Genomic DNA, 20,535 nt, shown 5'->3' with positions numbered 1-20,535 from the left:
GAAAAAGTCACTGCTAATGGTTTTTATAAAATGTAATTTTCACCTGTTTGGTTTCTGCTTATGTGGCAGATTTTTCCATGTAAAAAAACAAGTTTTTTTCTTTCTCAAAACAGCACAATGGAATATTATCAATGACCATCTGTATTTAGGTCCACATGACTATGCATCGGCTGAAGACAGATAAAACAAACATAGTTTACTGAGCCAACTAGTGCCTAGTGGGAAGGGGAAGGAGCAGGATATGTGAAAAAGCTGAGTAAGTGTATCTGCAAAGAACGTTGTGATCCACCTAAATATGCAAAAGCAGCTGCAGTCAACACTTTCCTCTCTTGCTTTTGTGCTCAAGTTGATCACTTCTTTCCTTGAATCCTTAACAGCATTCTGAGAGGCACAATTATGCACTTTTAACATCTATTTCTTAAACAAACCCCCAGCTAGTAGAATGCTGTTCTATACAAGCAGTGGGTGGCTTTTTATGAACAGAATGATAAGATGGAGAGATGGCAGATGGAGTGTCTTCCCCTTCTCTCTGTGTTGAGAAGGGATGCCAACCCCTTGTCAGTGAGGTTCATACCCCCCAGGCACCTCCATATTAATGACAGGTTTCAGAGTAGCAGCCGTGGCACCTTAGAGACTAACAAATTTATTTGAGCATAAGCTTTCATGAGCTACAGCTCACTTCATCGGATGCATGCAGTGGAAAATACAGTGGGGATATTTTAAATACACAGAGAACATGAAATACACCACACACACTGCAATGAGAGTGATCAGGTAAGGTGAGCTATTACCAGCAGGAGAGAGAAAAGAAACCTTTTGTCGTGATAATCAAGGTGGGCCATTTCCAGCAGTTGACAAGAACGTCTGAGGAACAGTGGGGGGGAATAAACATGGGGAAATAGTTTTACTTTGTGTAATGACACATCCACTCCCAGTCTTTATTCAAGCCTAAGTTAATTGTATCCAATTTGCAAATTAATTCCAATTCAGCAGTCTCTCCTTGGAGTCTGTTTTTAAAGTTTTTTTTATTGAAGAATTGCAACTTTTAGGTCTGTAATCGAGTGACCAAAGAGATTGAAGTGTTCTCTGACTGGTTTTTGAATATTATAATTCCTGATGTCTGATTTGTGTCCATTTATTCTTTTACGTAGAGACTGTCTGGTTTGGCCAATGTACATGGCAGAGAGGTGTTGCTGGCACATGCTGGCATATATCACATTGGTAGATGTGCAGGTGAACGAGCCTCTGATAGTGTGGCTGATGTGATTAGGCCCTATGATGATGTCCCCTGAATAGATATGTGGACACAGCTGGCAATGGGCTTTGTTGCAATGATAGGTTCCTGGGTTAGTGATTTTTTTTGTGTGGTTGCTGGTGAGTATTTGCTTCAGGTTGGGGAACTGTCTGTAAGCAAGGATTGGCCTGTCTCCCAAGATCTGTGAGAGTGATGGGTCGTCCTTCAGGATAGGTTGTAGATTCTTGATGATGCGTTGGAGAGGTTTTAGTTGGGGGCTGAAAGTGACGGCTAGTGGCGTTCTGTTATTTTCTTTGTTGGGCCTGTCCTGTAGTAGGTAACTTCTGGGTACTCTTCTGGCTCTGTCAGTCAGTCCTGTTAATGACTGCTCCTCATTCTTAGGAAGTGCATGTGTTCAAAGTTGCCTTTTTCCCCTCCCCATCTTCTTTTGCATAAGAGGTTGAAACTCTCTGTTTAATATAAACTGTGCCATAGTTATTAAGAAGTGACCAACAGTCTCATTAATTTTTTTCAGTCCAATTACATTTCATATTGGCATGTCAAGCTGAACACATTACCAAAGTATTAAATAAAAAGCCTCTCCCTCAGGCAGTCTGTCCTGGATAGGTGTCCACTGCGTTTTGGGAGATTTAGCCTGGTGTCTTCATCATTTTATTAGGTTTCAGAGTAACAGCCGTGTTAGTTAGGCTCTAAGGTGCCACAAGTACTCCTTTTCTTTTTGCATCATTTTATTGTACTTTTCTGAAATGGTGGCCAGTAGTGTCCTATTCACTTTGCAGTATCATTCTTTCATTTCAGGGTTACACGCCGTTTTTCCTCCTCACTTTTTGACGGAAGAGGTTTTGATTATTTTTGATAATTGAAGAAAATGTTTTTTCTTGAACTCCCTCCTATTTTGGACATTGGAGTTTGCTTATTTTTTTTTTAAGTTTCTCTTGCAGTGTAATGTATGTGGGTCTAACCCTGAAGACCACCTTGAAATTCCAGCTGGAATAGAATAAGATCGCTTGCTTAGTTGTGCAGGTGGAGCACATTGTATGTGAACTGCATGGATTTCACTGGATTCCAGCTTGCACCAATGTGAAAAAAAGTGAAGTTTTTAATCTGTAGATAATGGGCTGTCCGAAATGTTAATTTGGTTTTTGACTAAATGGAAATATATAAAATTTTTTTGCAAAAAGTGTCAGCTTTCTGCAAAAGATTTTTACTTTTGTTGAAAAACCAAACACCCCCAAAACTTTGGCTGAAAACTGATTTATTTATTGGGAGATGCCACCAGTTTTCTGTTGTCTGGGCTCCCCAGCTGGGCTGTGTCTCCCTTGATGCACCATGGTGGCTTAGCAAGCAGGAGAAGACTGTGTTGTATCATGGGAAATGTGGTCCAGCCAGGAGGACTGGGCCATTGAGAAGAGGTGGGCCATGAGGCACATGAAATGGAGCTCTCATGAGACATTGCAGTGGCATTTTCAAATAGAAATTTTTCAGATTTTGACCAAAATTTTCCGCAGGAAAAACGTCACTTTCTGACCAACTGCAAGATAAAATTTCCATGCTTTGGGTCAAGGCTACCATGTAGACCCTTTCCGTGTTTGAGCACCATTGTGATAGTGAGAGTAACTCTGCTACTTCTGGTAGTAGTCCCTTTGGTAGGAGTAGGTTTGAATTTCAGAAGGGATCGAGGCAGTGTGCTTTCAGGGGAGGGCCTTCAACATCTACAATTTGCTTCTCCCAACTGCTAGAAATTGCTGACTTTCGAGGCCTGGTGCAAAGTTCATCTCCTCACTTTGACTTTTTCCGAGGAGAAGACTAAGCAGCACATGGTGGTGGTATAGTGATTGGAAGAGGCAGGGTAGGGGGATTCTGTTTTGTTGACCCTTTTTAGTGCTGAGTTGGAAATGGATTTTTTAAAATAAGATATATGATGGTCATATTTTTAAATTAAAAATTAAACAGAATATATTGAAGAGCAAAATATTTGTTGTAGAAATGCATGCTCATTGTTGACCTCTCCTACTTTTCAAATCAACACATTCTTGGAATGGAATTTTCTTTGATCTATTGTTACAAAAGTTAATTTAATACAAATCACCATTGTATTCTGAAGGATTGAGCTCAAAATACTCCCAGTGCTGAGATAGTTTCATCATTGCCACCATCCCAGAAGTCTTATTTGCAATATATGTAGGAAGCATTTTCAGACCAGGGTGAGTAAAGTTCATCCCGTTGAACTCCACAATAGGGTCTGCAGTCACTCACCTTTAAGGAGACAGTGGTGTCCCATCTGATTCTAAGCACCCAATGCAATGTACTCCATTTTAATGCTGTTTTATTGTCACCTCCCAGCAATTGCCAGTATGTGTCCCCCAGCCTCAAATACATTCCCCCTAGTTTAGACAAAGTTTCAGTGCCCCTTTCCAGAGTAACAGCCGTGTTAGTCTGTATTCGCAAAAAGAAAAGGAGTACTTGTGGCACCTTAGAGACTAACCAGTTTATTTGAGCATAAGCTTTCGTGAGCTACAGCTCACTTCATCGGCTGCATACTGTGGAAAATACAGAAGATGTTTTTATACACACAAACCATGAAAAAATGGGTGTTTATCACTACAAAAGGTTTTCTCTCCCTCCCACCCCACTCTCCTGCTGGTAATAGCTTATCTAAAGTGATCACTCTCCTTACAATGTGTACGATAATCAAGGTGGGCCATTTCCAGCACAAATCCAGGTTTTCTCCCCAACAAACCCAAATATTCATTAAAAATGTTATTTCAGTTCAGGAATTAAGTACCAACTTCCCTCCCTTGCTCATGTCATTCACTGATTTTTTTCTCATGAATTCACCATCTTGCTATTTGTTTAAACCCCAACTTTTCTCTTATTCTAGCTACTGAAATGTGAGGTATTATACCTAAGCCTATGTACATTGGTTTTCAGAATGTGGGGATGGGATTTCTACCACTAACCCAACATCACTGGTGTTCTGTTCATTGTGCGAAAGCAGTAACATTTTAGTGTCTAACCAATTAAAAACATTTCAAGTCATAATCTCTTGAGTCCACAGAACATGTTCCTTTTGATTTATAATTCTGAAGAGTGATTATGACAAAACTCCAGGTTTCATCTCTATTGTGCCTTAATGATGATGTATCAAAGGGGCTGAAGAAAAAATATTCTGTCTTTTTAATGATTGAATAGGTATCACTTGCAACCTTTCTTCTTCCCCACCCTCCCATTCCCAAATCATGCTTGATCAACAACAAAGTTTTGGGATGGGGACTACATGGCTCAAGAGATTGGTAATGGGTCCTAAAGCTTTTCACCTATGGGATGCTAGTTTGGGTTGGTAGTGACTGTAAGTGGCTACTTTCTGATTGCTGCTTATTGGCTAATATGATATAGGAGGGATTGAGCAAGTCCATATCCCAGTAAACATGTGTCCTCGTCACAAAAAGCACCAACCTCTTGACACTAACTGGTAGGCCAAGGGTGGGGAAACTCTTGCCAGCATTATGCATCTGGCCTGCAGATTCATTTTGTCCGGCTCGCAGCAAGTCTCCACGCCGCAAGCCTGAAGCCTCGGTGTCGTCCTTCCCCCCCCCCCCCCCCCCCAAGGCTGGAGCCACAAGCGCCGGCTCGCCAGCATGTCTCTGCAGCCCTTAGGTGGAGGGGCGATCAGGGAAGCTCTGTGTGCTGCCCCCACTGCCAGCTATGCAGCTCCCATTACCCAGGAACCGTGGTCAGTGGGAGCTGTGGGAGTGGCACACACGGGCAGCGTGCACTGCGCAGAGCCGCCTGGCCCCTCCGCCTAGCGGCCGGACATGCCAGCCACTTCCGGGAGCAGCACAGAGCCAGGGCAGGCAGGGAGCCTGCCTTAGCCCCACTGCACCGCTGACTGGGAGCTGCCTGAGGTAAGCACTGCCCAGCCGGAGCCTGCACCCCAAACTCCCTCCTGCAGGTCTGAACCCCCTCCCACATCCTAACTCCCTCCCAGAGCCCGCACTCCCTCCCACACGCCAACCCCCTGCTATAGCCCTGAGCCCGCTCCTGCACTTCAAACCCCTTGGCCCCAGCCCAGAGCCCCCTCCTGCACCGCAAGCCCCTCATCCCCAGCCTCACTCCAGAGCCCTCACCTCCAGCCGGAGCCTTCAGCCCCTCCATTACCGGAGCCCCCTCCCACACCCCAACTCCTCATTTTTGGCCCCACCCCAGAGCCTAAGGGGAAGACCTGAACCTCCATGACCCGCCCGCGGGGCTGGAGCTGGAAGCACCTGCTTGCCCTGCTGCAGGGGGAAGCCCCGAGCCTCTGCCCGCTGTGGGTCTGTGTGTGGCTCCCGGCTGATTTTTTTTTTTTTTTTTCTGTGGGTCAATGGCCCCGGTAGAAAAAAGATTCCCCACCTCTATGGTAGGTAAAGAACTGAGTGGGCCTGGAGATTGAAGTATGTTTGAGGGGTAAGAGCTACAGCTCAGAATTGAAATGTGCAATCTGACAGTAGTAGCTTCTAAAGTGAAACTGTCAAATTAAGTCACACGTTGTATACAAATAGTTCTTTATTCAGTTGTCAGTAACAACTTATATTGGTTCAAGTGAAAAAATTTATATTCATTTTACTCTTCACTATTTAAGCCGTTGGTTTACTTTCTGCACTTAACTCTGTTTGGACAATGGCAGTAATGAAATCACTTCAACTTTAATAGTCCTAATTTCAGGTTTCATGTGCTGTAATGTTTGGGTTAAAAGTACTGGTGTGAATGTTTGTTTGGTAACTCCTTTTCTTTTTTTTTTTCTTTTTTCCTTTTGAGGTTTTTAAATTGCATGGAAACGTCTCTTCTGACTTACTAGCCTAATTTAAGGCTAAATGTGGGTTGACAGTGTCCTGGAGCTGTGGAAAGGTACAACAACCAACAGTTTAGACACTGACATGCAGATATATGATTTGACATTCAGAAAAAACCACAAATGAAATGAATTATTGATCACACTCAAACACAGGATGGCTAATTTAATATGAAAATTGATGTTTAGCCTAATATGTCCTGAGCAGGGGGAGAAAGCGATAGAGAAACCTCTCCTGGAGATAGCTGTTGACCTCATCAAGACAGTCAGAACTGTTCTTCCTCATTTGCCTGCACATGTTATGTAAAAGGAAGATACAGTAGTGCAGTGGTCTCCAACCTTTTTACGCCCACTTTTTGAATTTAAGGGCAACCCAGGATCTACCCAGCTCACTCCATCTCCCCCCTGCCCCGTTACTCACTCTCCCCCACCGTCACTTGCTTTCACCGGGCTGGGACAGGGGTTGGGGTGCAGGAGGGGATTTGGGGTGCTGGTTCTGGGAGGGGGGTCAGGGCTGGGGCAGGGGCTTAGGGTGCAAGAGGGGGTGAGGGGTGCAAGCTCTAGGAGGGTGTTTGGGTGCAAGAGGGGGCTCCGAGCTGGGGCAGAGCATTGGGAGCCGGGGGGGGGTGCAGGGTGCTGGCTCTGGGAGGGGGGTCAGGGCTGGGGCAGGGGGTTGGAGTGCAGGAGGGGACTGCAGGCTGGGGCAGGGCGTTGGGAACCAGGAGGGGGTTTGGGGTACTGGCTCTGGGAGGGGATCAGGGCTGGGGGTTGGGGTGCAGCCTCCCGCTGGCCGGCACTTATCTTGGTCGGCGGCGCAGCGAAGCTAAGGCAGGCTTCCTGCCTGCCTTGGCCCCATGCCACTCCTGGAAGGGGCTAACGCACCCCTGCAGTCCCTGCGGGGGCAGGGTGCACATGGCTCTGCACACTGTCCTTCTCTGCAGACACCACCTCTAAAGCTCCCATTGGCCACAGTTCCTTGTTCACAGCCTGCGGGGGCAGTGCTTGCAGGCAGGAGAAGTGTGCGGAGACCTCTGCTCCCTCGCACTCCTGGGGCTGTGCAGCCATGCTCTCCGCTTCTGAGAGCGGCGTGGGACTGTGGAAGGCAGGAAGATCGCAGTTTTCTGGGAGAGTCCCCGGGATTGACCAGTCGATCAAGATTGATGGGATTGACCACTGGAGTAGTGAAATCTTGCTTTCTGTAACACTGGTGCAAACTGATGCAGGTTAGGATGAGAAAGTTGAATCGTTTTATGATTTTGGTAAACGTTACTTGTTTGATGTTTTTCTGCATAAAATCACGTTGTGAACAAAGAGAATGTTATGCGATATGCCGTTAGTTTTACAATTTGCACAGAGACCTTATTTCCACTGCTTTGATAGTTAAATGGAAAAACGTTCTTCAGAAGAACATGCAACTTTTAAAAATGTTCCCCAAACTTCTAATTTATTTTTCCAGGGTAATTACACCATGCCCTGATAAACACTGCTATATGTGTTCAGCAGAATGCAATCCACAAGACACAATAATTCAGTCTTCTCATGAAATATAATGGCAAAATCTTTTCCAAGTTATTCCACTATAATTTAGGAGTTTCTTTAATGGAAGGCCTAATCACATGTCCTGAGTATTATGTTATTCCTTTATTTAAAAAATGTTATAATTAAATCTTACATATTTTTTTTTATGTTCATAGACATTCCTCTGACTGGAATCTCGCTGGTACATTTAAATAAAAATAATAATCTTTTGCAACATACTCCTGTTGTTTGTAGCGTAGCCACTGGCTTTTAGTACCACCAATTACCTCATCCTACTCCAGGGGACATTAAAGCTCAGCACTGCTATTTCAAGTCAGAATCCAGACTCCTCATTCTCTTTCCCCATCAACTACAGTTTTTGTCAGCTTGAATTACACATGCATAACACAAACTCAAAGCCATGCTCTGTGGTAAGCAGGTCAGGTTTTTTTGCTTTTGAGAGCTGGTTTAATAACAGAAGATTAGAATGCTAATTCAGGCCTTGAAGTTCCTATTAGTTAGGTGCCCGAGGGTGGTGCTTTTTAGGTCTTTTTTTTTTTTTTTTTAAATACTTGGCCTCTGGGGTACCCAGCTCAGTCGTGGTGAAAATTTTTTGTCTTCTCTTCCCATTAGTTATGTAGCCTTCTCTTATTTGTGCAATCCACAAAACAGACAGGCCTGGTTTATGTAAGGAATTAAAAAAAGAAATGGTTCTCTAATGTGGCACCGCTAGAGAGCTGAGACCTGTGAGAGGAGCGAGGAAGAGATGGAGATGAAGGTGAAACAATGAGAGAGACAAGAATGGGCAAAGACTGAAAATAAGAAGCATTTGCTGATCTGGCTTCTTAAGAGGTAGTGGGGATTTCAAAAAAAGGAGGAGTGCTGCAGCGGTAGAAGAGGCAAACTGAACCTATTCCAAAGGAGATGACCCACAGACTGAGGAAAGGGAATGTTAATGGGGATGATGGAACCTTTTGTTTCCAGGTTGCCTGTTGAAATCCAGCCCAAGAAGGTAGCAACTGAAAGTTATTGCCTGTCATAACTTCAGTCCGGTTCCAGTCAAAACCCACCATCCCTGCAATTATCCCTCTTGTTGACAATCTCAGCAGAAGGGCTAAAGAGCAAGCCTTTCATCCCCAGATTTGAGGTGAAGCACTTGGACACTTGCACAACAGCTTATTGTGTTCACTGGTTCTTAATCTCCCCTTCACCCGCCTCTTCTCCCCCTCCCCCAAAATACCTCTTCAGTATACAGAGCTGTCAATGCAGCTTCTATTTCAAGACCCAGACTTGCACAACTTCTGGCCCTTTCTTCATTTAAAAAAAAAGGGGGGTGAGACCTTGAAGCAGAAATGGAAAAAATTACAGTTGTGTTATGCATAAATTTATTCCTGTTTCCTACATTCCTCTGAAAGGATTCCACCGCTAACTGTTAACTCCAGAATGAGGAAAGGTGAGGGCATGTGTGGCAGACGGGGTTCCAAGGAATTGATGTTTTTTGTTGGTTAACTAACTAGGGCTCTCTCTTTACTGCTAAAGAAAGGTAGGTTTTTACTGTTAGATAACTAGTGTGCATTAGCCATCCAAGTGAAAAATCACAGTGGAGGCAAGGCACTGTAGTTTTACCATGAAGTAAGTTAGGTGAGGTCAGTCATCGTCGGGGGGGGGGAGGGGGGTATAGTTGACCTTGCCTAGCTACCTCATGGTAAAAGCTTCAGGTATCTTGTCTCTACTGGGATTTTACAGTGAGATACTTACTGTGCTTTTAAAAAACTACAAACCAACTCCTGCATACACTTTTTGGCAGGGAAGTCATAGCCTAGATTTAAGGAGCAGGTAATATATTTACTTTTCTGCGATTCAGACGCTAACTGCTATGAGGTTGGCTAGACCTCATTAAACTAATCTCTTCCCCTCCCTCCTGTGACAGGTTAACCTGGGAGCTCCGCCTTATGTGAGGAAAGGCTAGACTCTTGCACTTCACTAGATGAAGAAGTGGCTTCTGTAGGCCTCCTTTAAAAAAAAAAAAAAACAATCAAGGAATGCTATGGCATTCATGGATGAAAAGTGAGAAGATGGAGGGGTCTCTAGCTGCATGGCTTGTTTTTGTTGGTCATTTGTCTTGTTTGTCAAGATGTTTCTGTTCCAGTTTTGTTAATATATGGCTCGGGAACTGTCATGTGGTCCCTTTGAAATGTGTTTTACAGCTCAGAACAAGCATAATATAGTATCTTACTCTAAGGCAAAATTCCACCTCTTACACAGTGAACCAAATCCAGCCTCATTGTAAGCAAGAGCAACTGCCATTACTGTGAGTAGGAATTTTGGCTACATTTTCCAGAGTTGATTTTGACCATTTCTTTGAGCCTTTTTATTTGTAATTTTAAACTTAAAATCAAATGAAGATGGTCTTTGTTCTCCGTGGACCTCCAACTTATTTGAAGAAAGCAACATATTACCAATCCATTATTTTATTAGTCAGAAATGATACTGGATGCTGAGGAGCAGGAATGGATGTAATACAGATTCAGTAAAACTGCTGAACCCTAAAAATCAGATTTTGAATTATGAAGGATCTGTAATTCATTCCAAGCACTTCTCCTGTCAGCATTAAACCCAGAACGCTCTGTCTTGACAAGCAAAAAGGGTGTGTCTTTTAAATTGTGTTGACTTAAAATTTTGAAAAATGTATTCTTTGAGTCTATTGAATCGGGATAAGTTAAGACCTTCAGCTGCGTCTTCCCTCTCTACCTGTTCCATTTCAAAGGAAGCTTGAATGTTATCGTTTTCCTGTCTCTGAATGGCATCATCTGCAGTAACAGAAATCGACTAAGATCTTAAGAATTCACATGCCCATGGGGACCATTATTACCTTCACCACATCTAGTCTCTATGCTAATACCCACTGGCTTCTTGATAAAGAAATGTAACCGTAACAGTCCCGTTCATAACACTTGATGCAGACAAAAGAAGACAGTCCAATTGCCTGGTCCTACAAACCAGTGCACTTAAAGTTTTATTTTCTATTCTTTTTATCCTTTTAAAGAGAGCTCTGATTACAAGCTAGTGTTCAAGTGCTTTCCTTCTATTCTCGTAATGGATTCAATTCCTCATAGGAGAAGTATGGCTAGAAAAAGTAGCCAGCTGTTTAGATTTCACAGATCAAGCATTTTAAATGCTAGTGTTTTTACTATTAACTTTTACATTAGTTAACACCTAAAATCTCCAATCCTAGTATCTCTGCAAACACATAATATAGTACGACACATTTTCTAGCCATTGAGCTTGCAGTCTAATGAGACAAGACACAAACGTTAATTAGGCAGACAGTGCATAAATAAATAGTCAAAAGAACTAAACTTGTTTACATTTTTCCCTGTTTTTTATTTTCCTCAAGTCATCCTGCTTCCCCTCCCTTCCCTCTCTCCTGTTTGGGTACCCCAGTCAACCTGCTCCACCACTGATGACCCAAAATGCTCTCCTTTCATCCTACCCACCTCACAGATGTAGTTTCAGGTCCAGTCTGGAGAGGAAGAAGGCGGGGGGGGGGGGGAATAAGTTACAGAATGGCCAGAAATGTATAAAGGCCTTGTGGAGGATCTCTAGGGTAGATAGAGGCATTATGGTCTCCATTGCATCATCTGTTGACATTTCCTGACTGGCTTCTCTTTCCCCATGGCCCGCCAGCAGGTTCTATAACTATTCTTTTACCTGAGATAATATTATGGGGCAGGTGTGTAAGACACTTGTTGCTTTTGGGCAGGGTGAGTAATGCATGTGATTATGTGCAATTTAAGATTTTTATCTTTCCACAAAACTGTGTTCTGGTATGTTGGACTGCTTGTCTCTGGTCATTTGCAGTATGCCCCTGCAAACAAAGCTGTCATAGAATCAAAACTCTCTGAACCCAAAGGCTCAGTCTACAGTGGGGCTTTCAGCTGCGTTATAACACTGCTTTATGAGACCTGTTTAAAGTTGGCTGTGGCTGAGCTGGGTTCTGATTATGACCTCATGCTTCACTGCTTATTCAGACAAAACTGTTAGACTAAGAAGTATGTGGTTGGGCTCATGATTGAGCTGGCTAGTGTGGACAGGGGCCTGATGGATGTGAAATCCATTTTAAAAGTGTATTGTAGGCTTGGTGTCTACCAAGGCCACCATTTAAACTTGATTTCACCATAGTTTAGCCCTGTCAACAGAAGCTGGATCAAACTTTATCTAAAACCCAGTTGGGCCATAATAGAATCTAGCAACTAGCTATTGCTAAATTCTGTTTGTTTCGTAGTGCAGGAAACGTTCTCTCTAACTTCTAGGCATTGTTGGCAGCATGGTTCTTTAAACTTGGGTCAATACCTGTGTAGACTAGGCCTAAAAATACTTGTAAAATATTTCTAAACTCTTCCTAAACTGGCATGTAATGACTTCAGATATGTGCTTTAAAATACATTTATTTTACTAGAGTTTGTTACTCATTATGCCAGTGTAACACTATGGAGGTTCACCCAAACCAGTAAGAGGTTGTGTCACCACCTGCTGTGTGACCCAGAGTCCTTGTGACTCAGAGCCCTGATACCATGCTCCCAGCACAATGGCCTCAACCTGGCTTCCACCAGCCTGATTACTCCTTAGGGTGAGACCAACCGCCTTTCCAGTCTTGATCTCCCCAAAGCCATCTCCCCTGTAGTGTCCAGTCTCTCTTACTGGACCCTCACAGAAGTTAACTTTACTGCCTCCACAGAGACAGATCATACAGCCTGTTAATTTAGCTGAGGACTTTGTCTTTCAGTTTGATACACAGAACTGAGATGATTTTGTAATAAAACAAGAATATGTTTATTAACAAAGAACAGATATTTATGTGATAAGCAGGGATCCTAGTTTTCTATGATAAAAACCCCCAAATTCTCCAATAGAAAAACATAAAAATCTGTGTTTTTCTGCGATTAAAATAAAACACTGAACTTTAGTTTCCCTAGCCACAATATATGTAGGTATCAGTAGAACAAAATGTTTTATTGTTATATTTACAATTTTTAAGCAAGTTCGAAGCCTACCACCAATGTGAAATTTGTCCTTACCAAACTCAGTGACATGGTCTTATGGGGTGATTTTTTTTTAACGTTTTCAGCATCTTTTCATAACTTCAGTTACAATTACAACAGTAACGGAGGCTGAAGTGAAAAATGAGTTGCATTAAAACACGAATCCCTATACGCCATTGAATAACCACTGTACGCCGGAAGTGGTTTATTGGAGTATGTTTAGCTATGTAAATTTAAAGCACAATCAAAATTGATCACAAGAGGGGGAGGTAGCGCCCATTGTATAAGTGACACTGGAACTTTCAGTAAAATTTAGTTAATATATGTTTTTATTTTTTTCACAAAATGTAAAAACTAAAGATTCTCTGTAAAAATGCAAATTCTTTGTTTTTCCATCGCAAACAGATTTTTAGGATCCCTGGTGATAAGTAAGAATAAAAGACATAGATATGGTTAAAAGTAAAACAAAAGAAAACATGCTTTCTAGTGACTAAAACTTAACTTCAGCACGTTGCAGTCTTTGTTTAAGCAGGTTTCTCAGTTCCAGATACTCTTGGTTTTCAGGCCAAGAGGATCCACTTTTCATTAGCTCAATGGGAACTACTTTGTCCCCTAGACCAGTGGTTCCCAAACTTTGACAACCTGTGAACCCCTTTCACTAAAATGTTAAGTCTCACAAACCCCCTCCTAAAAATGAATATTTCCAGGGATTTTCTCCTTTACCTCAGTATAAATTATAAAAGCAGTGATCTTGGAAATATAAAATTTGTTTTTATGACATGCTTATTACATGCTATTTATTATTAATTATTTTTTATCGTTACAGTATTTTTATTATGAAAATGGCAACACTCTTCCAAGATCTCACTTTCGTAGCTTGTATCACTTTGAATAAGCCTGTTATCAGACAAGGCTCCTATGTTTCATCAAGGAGTATCAGATGTGAAACAGCATGGTGGTATTTAAGAAGCCAACTCATAAAGAGTTCCTCCTACACAAGCATTCAGGTCTTGAGCAGTCCAGGCAAAGAATGCAGTTTACAGCAATGCTTAAACTTGTTCTTCATAATAATTTTAAAAAACAATACTAGCTGCCTATTTAATTTTAAAAACAGCAAAAGATATCCACCTCCCTTTCCATTTCTTATAAGGAGTCTTAAAGTTTAAATCTCCTCAGTGTGAGAGATTTGCTTGCTTTCATCTGCTTAGCTCTTGGAAGTCCAGGGCTGCTGGCTCCGTGCTCCCTAGGGACAGCTCTGTCCACCATTAGGGAATTTTTCCCTGAGAACCCCCTATGACATTTCATGAACCCCCGTTTGGGAACCACTGCCCTAGACAATAGATGCTAACATGGCTCTTTGCCCTTGTTTATACTTCCCAAAGTCTACTGTCTCCGTTTCAAGAGCCAGGAAGGTTTTCTAGGGGTGCAGGCTCCATCTTCAATCATGATTATTAAAATGTTTTTTCCTGCTCATTTAGCTCTATGACTTTGTTTGCCTTCTATGCAAATGTATTTTTCATTGTCCTCTGAGGTATTACCTGGCTCAGTTTACATTGTAGACACAGGAAAAGAGGCAAAATAACTTTCCTTTGTCTAGGACAGGCAGGGCTTATGCATTGCTTGCAGAGTATCTTTAAAAAAAATTTTCAGCATACATTTATAATTCTTTATACATCACCTGTACATATATTACATGATCATACTAATAACCTGCAAGTTACTGGTTTGCGTATGATACCTTATGCAACACCTTTTATGACAATAAGGTGTTGATTCAATGAATGTGCCCAGCCTAATGGGAGTTGTGATATGGTGTGCCCTCTGCCAGTTAGTACTGAGGGGCAACTAGGGTCACAGCAGGATAGGGACATCGTTCCTTAACTAAGCACAACCACTGTTCTAGCTTAATAATAATAACAACAATTAATAAACAATAATAATTATTAGCATTAGCGGGGAAAGAGGGAAAATTTTTCCAAGGACATCAAAGTGCACCTTTTTTCTTTGAGTCTGTGCCCAGAACTACACACACATATAATTCAAGTCCATCTTTTGTATTGCAAATGTGTGGGTAAAACTAGAGGCCGTGCTTTGAAAATGTGTCCTGTTTTTCTTTTGTAAGGTGCTTTGAGATCTGTTGATGAAAAATGCAGTGAAAAAGATATTACTAATTATTGTTATTGTATTATAATAAATAAGAAATAAATAAGCTATACCAGTTAAGTGGTAAAATAAATGATAGAAAAACTTGGTGTACTTTAGAACTAACAGCGCATTGTGAATTGTCTCACTTCAGGGAATCAAAAAGCCTTTTACTGAGGTCATTAAGGCCAACATTGGTGATGCACATGCAATGGGACAACAGCCCATCACTTTCCTTCGTCAGGTAATAATTTTATAAAATAATATTGTTTCTAATTCTGTTTCCTCTATAGAATATCAAAAAATTTCAGAAACCGTGATTTGCTAGAAAAATTTCTTGTAGCTAGACATTTGATTCTCCCAATATGACTGTAATGCACACCTACTCAATTGTTTTTTCACTATGTTACCAGTTGTGCTTTATAGCCTATGCATGTTGCATGCTTAATTGTTTGTTTGCTTGTGTGAATGGACGTTACTTCCATACATACAAGGGATGTGACACATGGAGCTACCAGTTCAGCTTTTCCAGTAGTGCCTCTACCATCAAAACTCCATAGTTTGCCTTCTAGTAGTCCCCACTGTGGCCCTCTTTTGCATGGGTCCCTCTACAGTATTCTCCCTCTTTTATGCCCCTGAAATGTCCACCTCCTGGCCCTTTGCTCACATCCTCTTCCAGCAAACCAGTTATTGGTAATATAGGTAAGGAAAACATAGACTGTTTTTAATCCAACAGTGTCCTTTTAGGGCCTGACTTTTCAAAGGTGTGGACAAACAGTTGTACACACCCAATTGCAAGTGCCTGATTTGTGTGTTCAAATACCACTTCTGAGCCTGCTGACCAAGTATTTGCATATGCATGTGGGGAGTTAAATGCATAGCAGACCTCTGTTCACAAATAGTCAATCTGAGTGTGCACAAGAGGTATTTGCATGCATAAATTGGGTTGCAGGCATCTTTTAAGGACCTTAATATCTTAACATCTCTGGGCTAGTTTTGAAGAATGTGTTTAGCATCCAGGCATGAGTTATATTGTGGAAACTATACCAAAACAAGAACAACTAAAGACTTGTAGCTACAAGTACATTTTCAGTGAACATCTTGTGCAATTATGCATGTAAAATCTTCAAATTGCATTTTATTTATTAATATTATGGCATCACTCAAAGGTCCCAATCAGGATTGGGGCCACATTGTACTGGGCGTTGTACAAACACAGATGATAAAAACAGTGCAGCTCACCATGTGATATACATACATGCATTAATTCTGCTACCATCTCTGACCAGCCAGGATACTATGGCCCATCCATATCATCCTGGTGAATGCATGCAAAATGAGGCAGAGATTGAGACAAATGAAAGCTGCTCTCAGTAGGGACCTCTTGATTTCCCTCACTGTGGCTTAAATTTCTTCATCATAGTTTATTTCCTTCAGAGCATGGTTCCACTTCTACCTGCTGTTCTCCCTTCATTTCTTATTTAAATACCTTTAGCAATTCAAATTAGTAAAATAAAGACTGCAAAAGTTATTTCAGAGAAGTATGACTAGGGCTGGGAGACTGGGGTTCATTTCCCACTTCTTCCATAGACTTGCTGAGTGATCTTGGGCAACTCCTCTTATCCTCACCTGTAAAATGGTGCTAGAAATAGCTATTCCTTTATCCCTTTTTCTGTTGAGATTGTACATTTTTCAGGGCAGGAATGATCCCTTACTATATGATTGTACAGTGCTTAGCCCAGTGGGGCCCCAATCTCAATCAACTGTAATACAAATAAGGAAAAAGAAATTTGCTGCTCTTAGCATTATTAATTCGGTTCCAAATTCTGATGACAAATATGTACACTTTTTATGATTTTTGGGGGTGGGGGGGGATTTATTTTTCATTGGTTTGAGACCTAATCTATTGATATCCTTCACCTCAAAGGAGCTAACTTTCATATTAACAACTTAAACATAACCAGTGCCATTGAGCAACTGATAGCAATAGTCAGTTTACAAAGTTTTTCTTGGTACTGTAGGTGGTTGCACTTTGTACATACCCAAACCTGTTGGACAGCCCAAGCTTCCCAGAAGACTCAAAGAAGAGAGCGAGACGGATCTTGCAGGGGTGTGGAGGAAATAGCTTAGGTAAGATTTTTATCTAGCCTCATTTGTTTTTAATTATAGGTCTGTTATTTTCTGTTTTAATATCTTAAGCTTGTGTAGTGATGGGCCTTTTAGAAAGGATGTAATTAGATGAACTTGGGTGGGGAGGAAGTGGCCCAAGAATCGTGAACGCGGAGTGTTTACAAGACTCTCTACTAACAAGATGGGGTTGATGCAGAAGATGGTAGGCAACCATTGGTGCGTAGGCACCGACTTCTACTGTTCCCGGTGGGTGCTCGTCCCTGCCCCTGCCTGCCTCTTTTCCGCCTCCTCCCTTGAGCGTGCCGCGTCCCTGCTCCTCCCCCCTCCCTCCTGAAAAGTCCTAAGTGCCACCAAACAGCTGTTTGGTGGCGGGAAGCACTGGGAGGTAGGTGGAGGAGCAGGGATGCAGCACACTCAGGGAGGGAGGAGGAGGTGGGACAGGGAGTGAGAGGAGCTTGGCTGCTCATGTGTTCAGAGCACCCACTAATTTTTCCCCATGGGTGCTCCAGACCCAGAGCAGCCACAGAGTCCGCGCCTGTGCACTGGTGCATGCTGTTGAGAGGTCAAGCAGTAAGCAGACTTCTCAGCAAGATTGTTATTGTATACACATTTCTGGATAACCCATTATCATAGTATATGGGCACTCAGAAAAATGACCCAAATTCTGTTCATTTGTCTAAGGCAGAGGTTCCCAAACTGTGGGCTGTGGCCCCAAGGTGCGCCACCAGTGCAACTGCATTCTCCAGTCAAACTGTTTGGTTTCAAAGATCTTGAAGCATTTCTTTGAGTGCACATTACTAGGGCTTTCTATCATTATGATTTTTTACATTAAAAGGAAAAGGAAAAGTACATACTTTATTTACAGTGTTATAGTTTATATGAATATAATCATTAGTAATTTTCCTCGAGGTGTTAATAGTGAGGCGCAGTGCCTACTGGAAAAATGTTGGGGAGCCCCTGGTCTAAGGTATATAAATTGCACATACACCTGGTTGTAAAATGTATTCTACCATTGTCCTTGTAGTCATTCTAATGACAGCTGAAATCAACCATGTTTACAAGACAAAATAACCCTAAAAGAACATGTTGAAGCTCCAAAACTGTTGTCTTGAACCTCGTGTCCTCCCAAAGGCCCATGTGTGTATTTAGAAATAAATAAAAACAACTTGGGCTGTCGATTAATCACAGTTAATTCCCGCTATTAACTCAAAAAAATTAATCGCACTGTTAAACAACAGAATACCAATTGAAGTTTATTAAATATTTGTGGATGTTTTTCTACATTTTCAAATATATGGATTTCTATTACAACACAGCATACATAGTGTGCAGTGCTCACTTTTATTATTATTTTTGATTACAAATATTTGCACTGTAAAAATGATAAACAAAAGAAATAGTATTTTTCAATTCACCTCATACAAGTACTGTAGTGAAAGTGTAACTTATAAATATAGAATTTGTTGGTTACATAACTGCACTCAAAAACAGAACAATGTAAAACTTTAGAGCCTGCAAGTCTACTCAGTCCTACTTCTTGTTCAGGCAATCGCTGAGACAAACAAGTTTCTTTACATTTACAGGAGATAATGCTGCCTGCTTCTTAGTTACAATGTCACCTGAAAGTGAGAACAGGCGTTCGCATGGCACTTTTGTAGCCAGCGTTGCAAAGTACTTACATGCCAGATATGCGAAACATTTGTATGCCCCTTCATGCTTCGGACAACATTCCAGAGGACATGCTTCCATGCTGATGATGCTTGTTTAAAAAAAAAATGTGTTAATTAAATTTGTGACCGAACTCCTTGGGGGAGAATTGCATGCATGTCTCCTGTTCTGTTTTACCTGCATTCTGCCGTATATAGCAGTCTCGGATGATGACCCAGCAGAACATGTTCGTTTTAAGAACACTTTCACAGTAGATTTGATAAAACGCAAAGAAGGTACCAATGTGAGATGTCTAAAAATAGCTACAGCTCTCGACCCAAGGTTTAAGAATCTGAAGTGCCATCCAAAATCTCAGAGGGACGACGTGTGGAGCATGCTTTCAGAAGTCTTAAAAGAGCAACACTCTGATGCAGAAACTACAGAACCCAAACCACCAAAATGGAAAATCAACCTTCTTCTGGTGGCATCCGACTCAGATGATGAAAGTAAACGTGCGTCGGTCTCCTCTTTGGATCGTTATTGAGCAGAACGCGTCATCAGCATGGCCCCATGTCCTCTGGAATGGGTGTTGAAGCATGAAGGGACATATGAATGTTTAGTGCATCTGGCACATAAATATCTTGTGACGCCAGCTACCACCATACAATGCGAATGCCTGTTCTTATTTTCAGGTGACATTGGTTACAATTGACAGGAGATAATGCCCGCTTCTTGTTTACAAACTTTTTGTCTGAGCAATTGGCTGAAGTAAGGCTGTGTGGATTGGTAGGCTCTAAAATTTTACATTGTATTATTTTTGAATGCAGTTATTTTTTTGTACATAATTCTACATTTGTTCAGTTCAACTTTCATGATAAAGAGATTGCATTACAATACTTGTATTAAGTGAATTGAAAAATACTTTTTTTTTTTGCAGTGCAAATATTTGTAATCAAAAATAAAGTGAGCTCAAAACACCCAAAATATTTAAATGGTATTCTATTATTGTTTAACAGTGCAATTAGTCATGCAATTAATCACAATTAATTTTTTTAATCGCTTGACAGCCCTAAAAACAACCTTTACCTACTTGGGGTGCCAGTTCATTTTTGGCCATCTAGAAGCTCAGCCCACTGCTTGTATCTGGGAAGTCATATTTGAGTTACTATTTTAAATATAGGTTTCAGAGTAGCAGTCATGTTAGTCTGTATTCGCAAAAAGAAAAGGAGTACTTGTGGCACCTTAGAGACGAACAAATTTATTTGAGTCTCTAAGGTGCCACAAGTACTCCTTTTCTTTTACTCTAAATATAGTGCTCTAGCCAGGGCACAGAATCTGAAGAATCTGACAGACCCGATAAACTCCTTTCCAGTATGAAAAGAGACTAAGGGTGACATTTCAAAGTACATATTAGAGTAACTGATGTGTCTATTAATTTTTGTGATTGTAGTGCCTCATTGTTTTATTATTTTATAGCACCTACTACGATAGCAAACAGAATATAATTAGTGATTTGATTAGCAGTCAGGCACATTCAGAGAATGTCAAACAGTTCATCTAGTGTCAGTTCAGCTTTCATTTTTGTCTTTTTGTTTACATGTAGTTCATAATTTCATCTTTTTTTGTGTTGGTTTTTATGTGGTCTTCTGAACTCCTCTCCTAGTTCAATTTAGCAGATTTTTTGCTTAATGTTTTTACATTTTATGGAATTTGTTATAATCCCATATACTAAACCAGGGATTCCCATCGTGGTCTGTTGAGCACTTCCTGGTGGTTCATGGAGAAGAGTTTAAACACATGGTGCCAGCTCGCCTCACTTCCAGCTGCTAAATTGCATTAAAAAATAAAAATACTCGAGTCCTTTCCTATTAGGGGTCTCTTGTGATCTCATGCTATGAAACAGTGAGCCATGCTATGAAAAATAATATGAATCCGTCTGTGGATTAAACTGACCTTTTGTACAGCATGCC

At 41.4% G+C, this 20,535-nt stretch overlaps 1 protein-coding gene across 4 annotated transcripts in view; it reads left to right on the top strand.

The window, feature by feature from the left end:
- Positions 1–20,535, top strand: part of GPT2 (glutamic--pyruvic transaminase 2) — a 57,278-nt gene that overhangs the window by 13,647 nt on the left and 23,096 nt on the right. For 3 of the 4 annotated variants that reach the window (XM_073307728.1, XM_073307727.1, XM_073307730.1), the window contains 2 exons: positions 14,943–15,032; positions 16,810–16,918. In XM_073307728.1, coding sequence (XP_073163829.1) covers positions 14,943–15,032; positions 16,810–16,918 — 199 coding nt within the window. Of the gene's footprint in view, positions 1–6,052; positions 6,143–14,942; positions 15,033–16,809; positions 16,919–20,535 lie in introns of all 4 variants that reach the window. The other variant, XM_073307729.1, reaches the window with a different exon arrangement.

This window comes from Lepidochelys kempii, chromosome 12 (assembly GCF_965140265.1).
Source record: "Lepidochelys kempii isolate rLepKem1 chromosome 12, rLepKem1.hap2, whole genome shotgun sequence".
In the NCBI taxonomy this organism is placed as follows: Eukaryota; Metazoa; Chordata; order Testudines; family Cheloniidae; genus Lepidochelys; species Lepidochelys kempii.
Note: the sequence above shows the minus strand (reverse complement) of the source record. Positions and strands in the feature narration are given on the sequence as shown.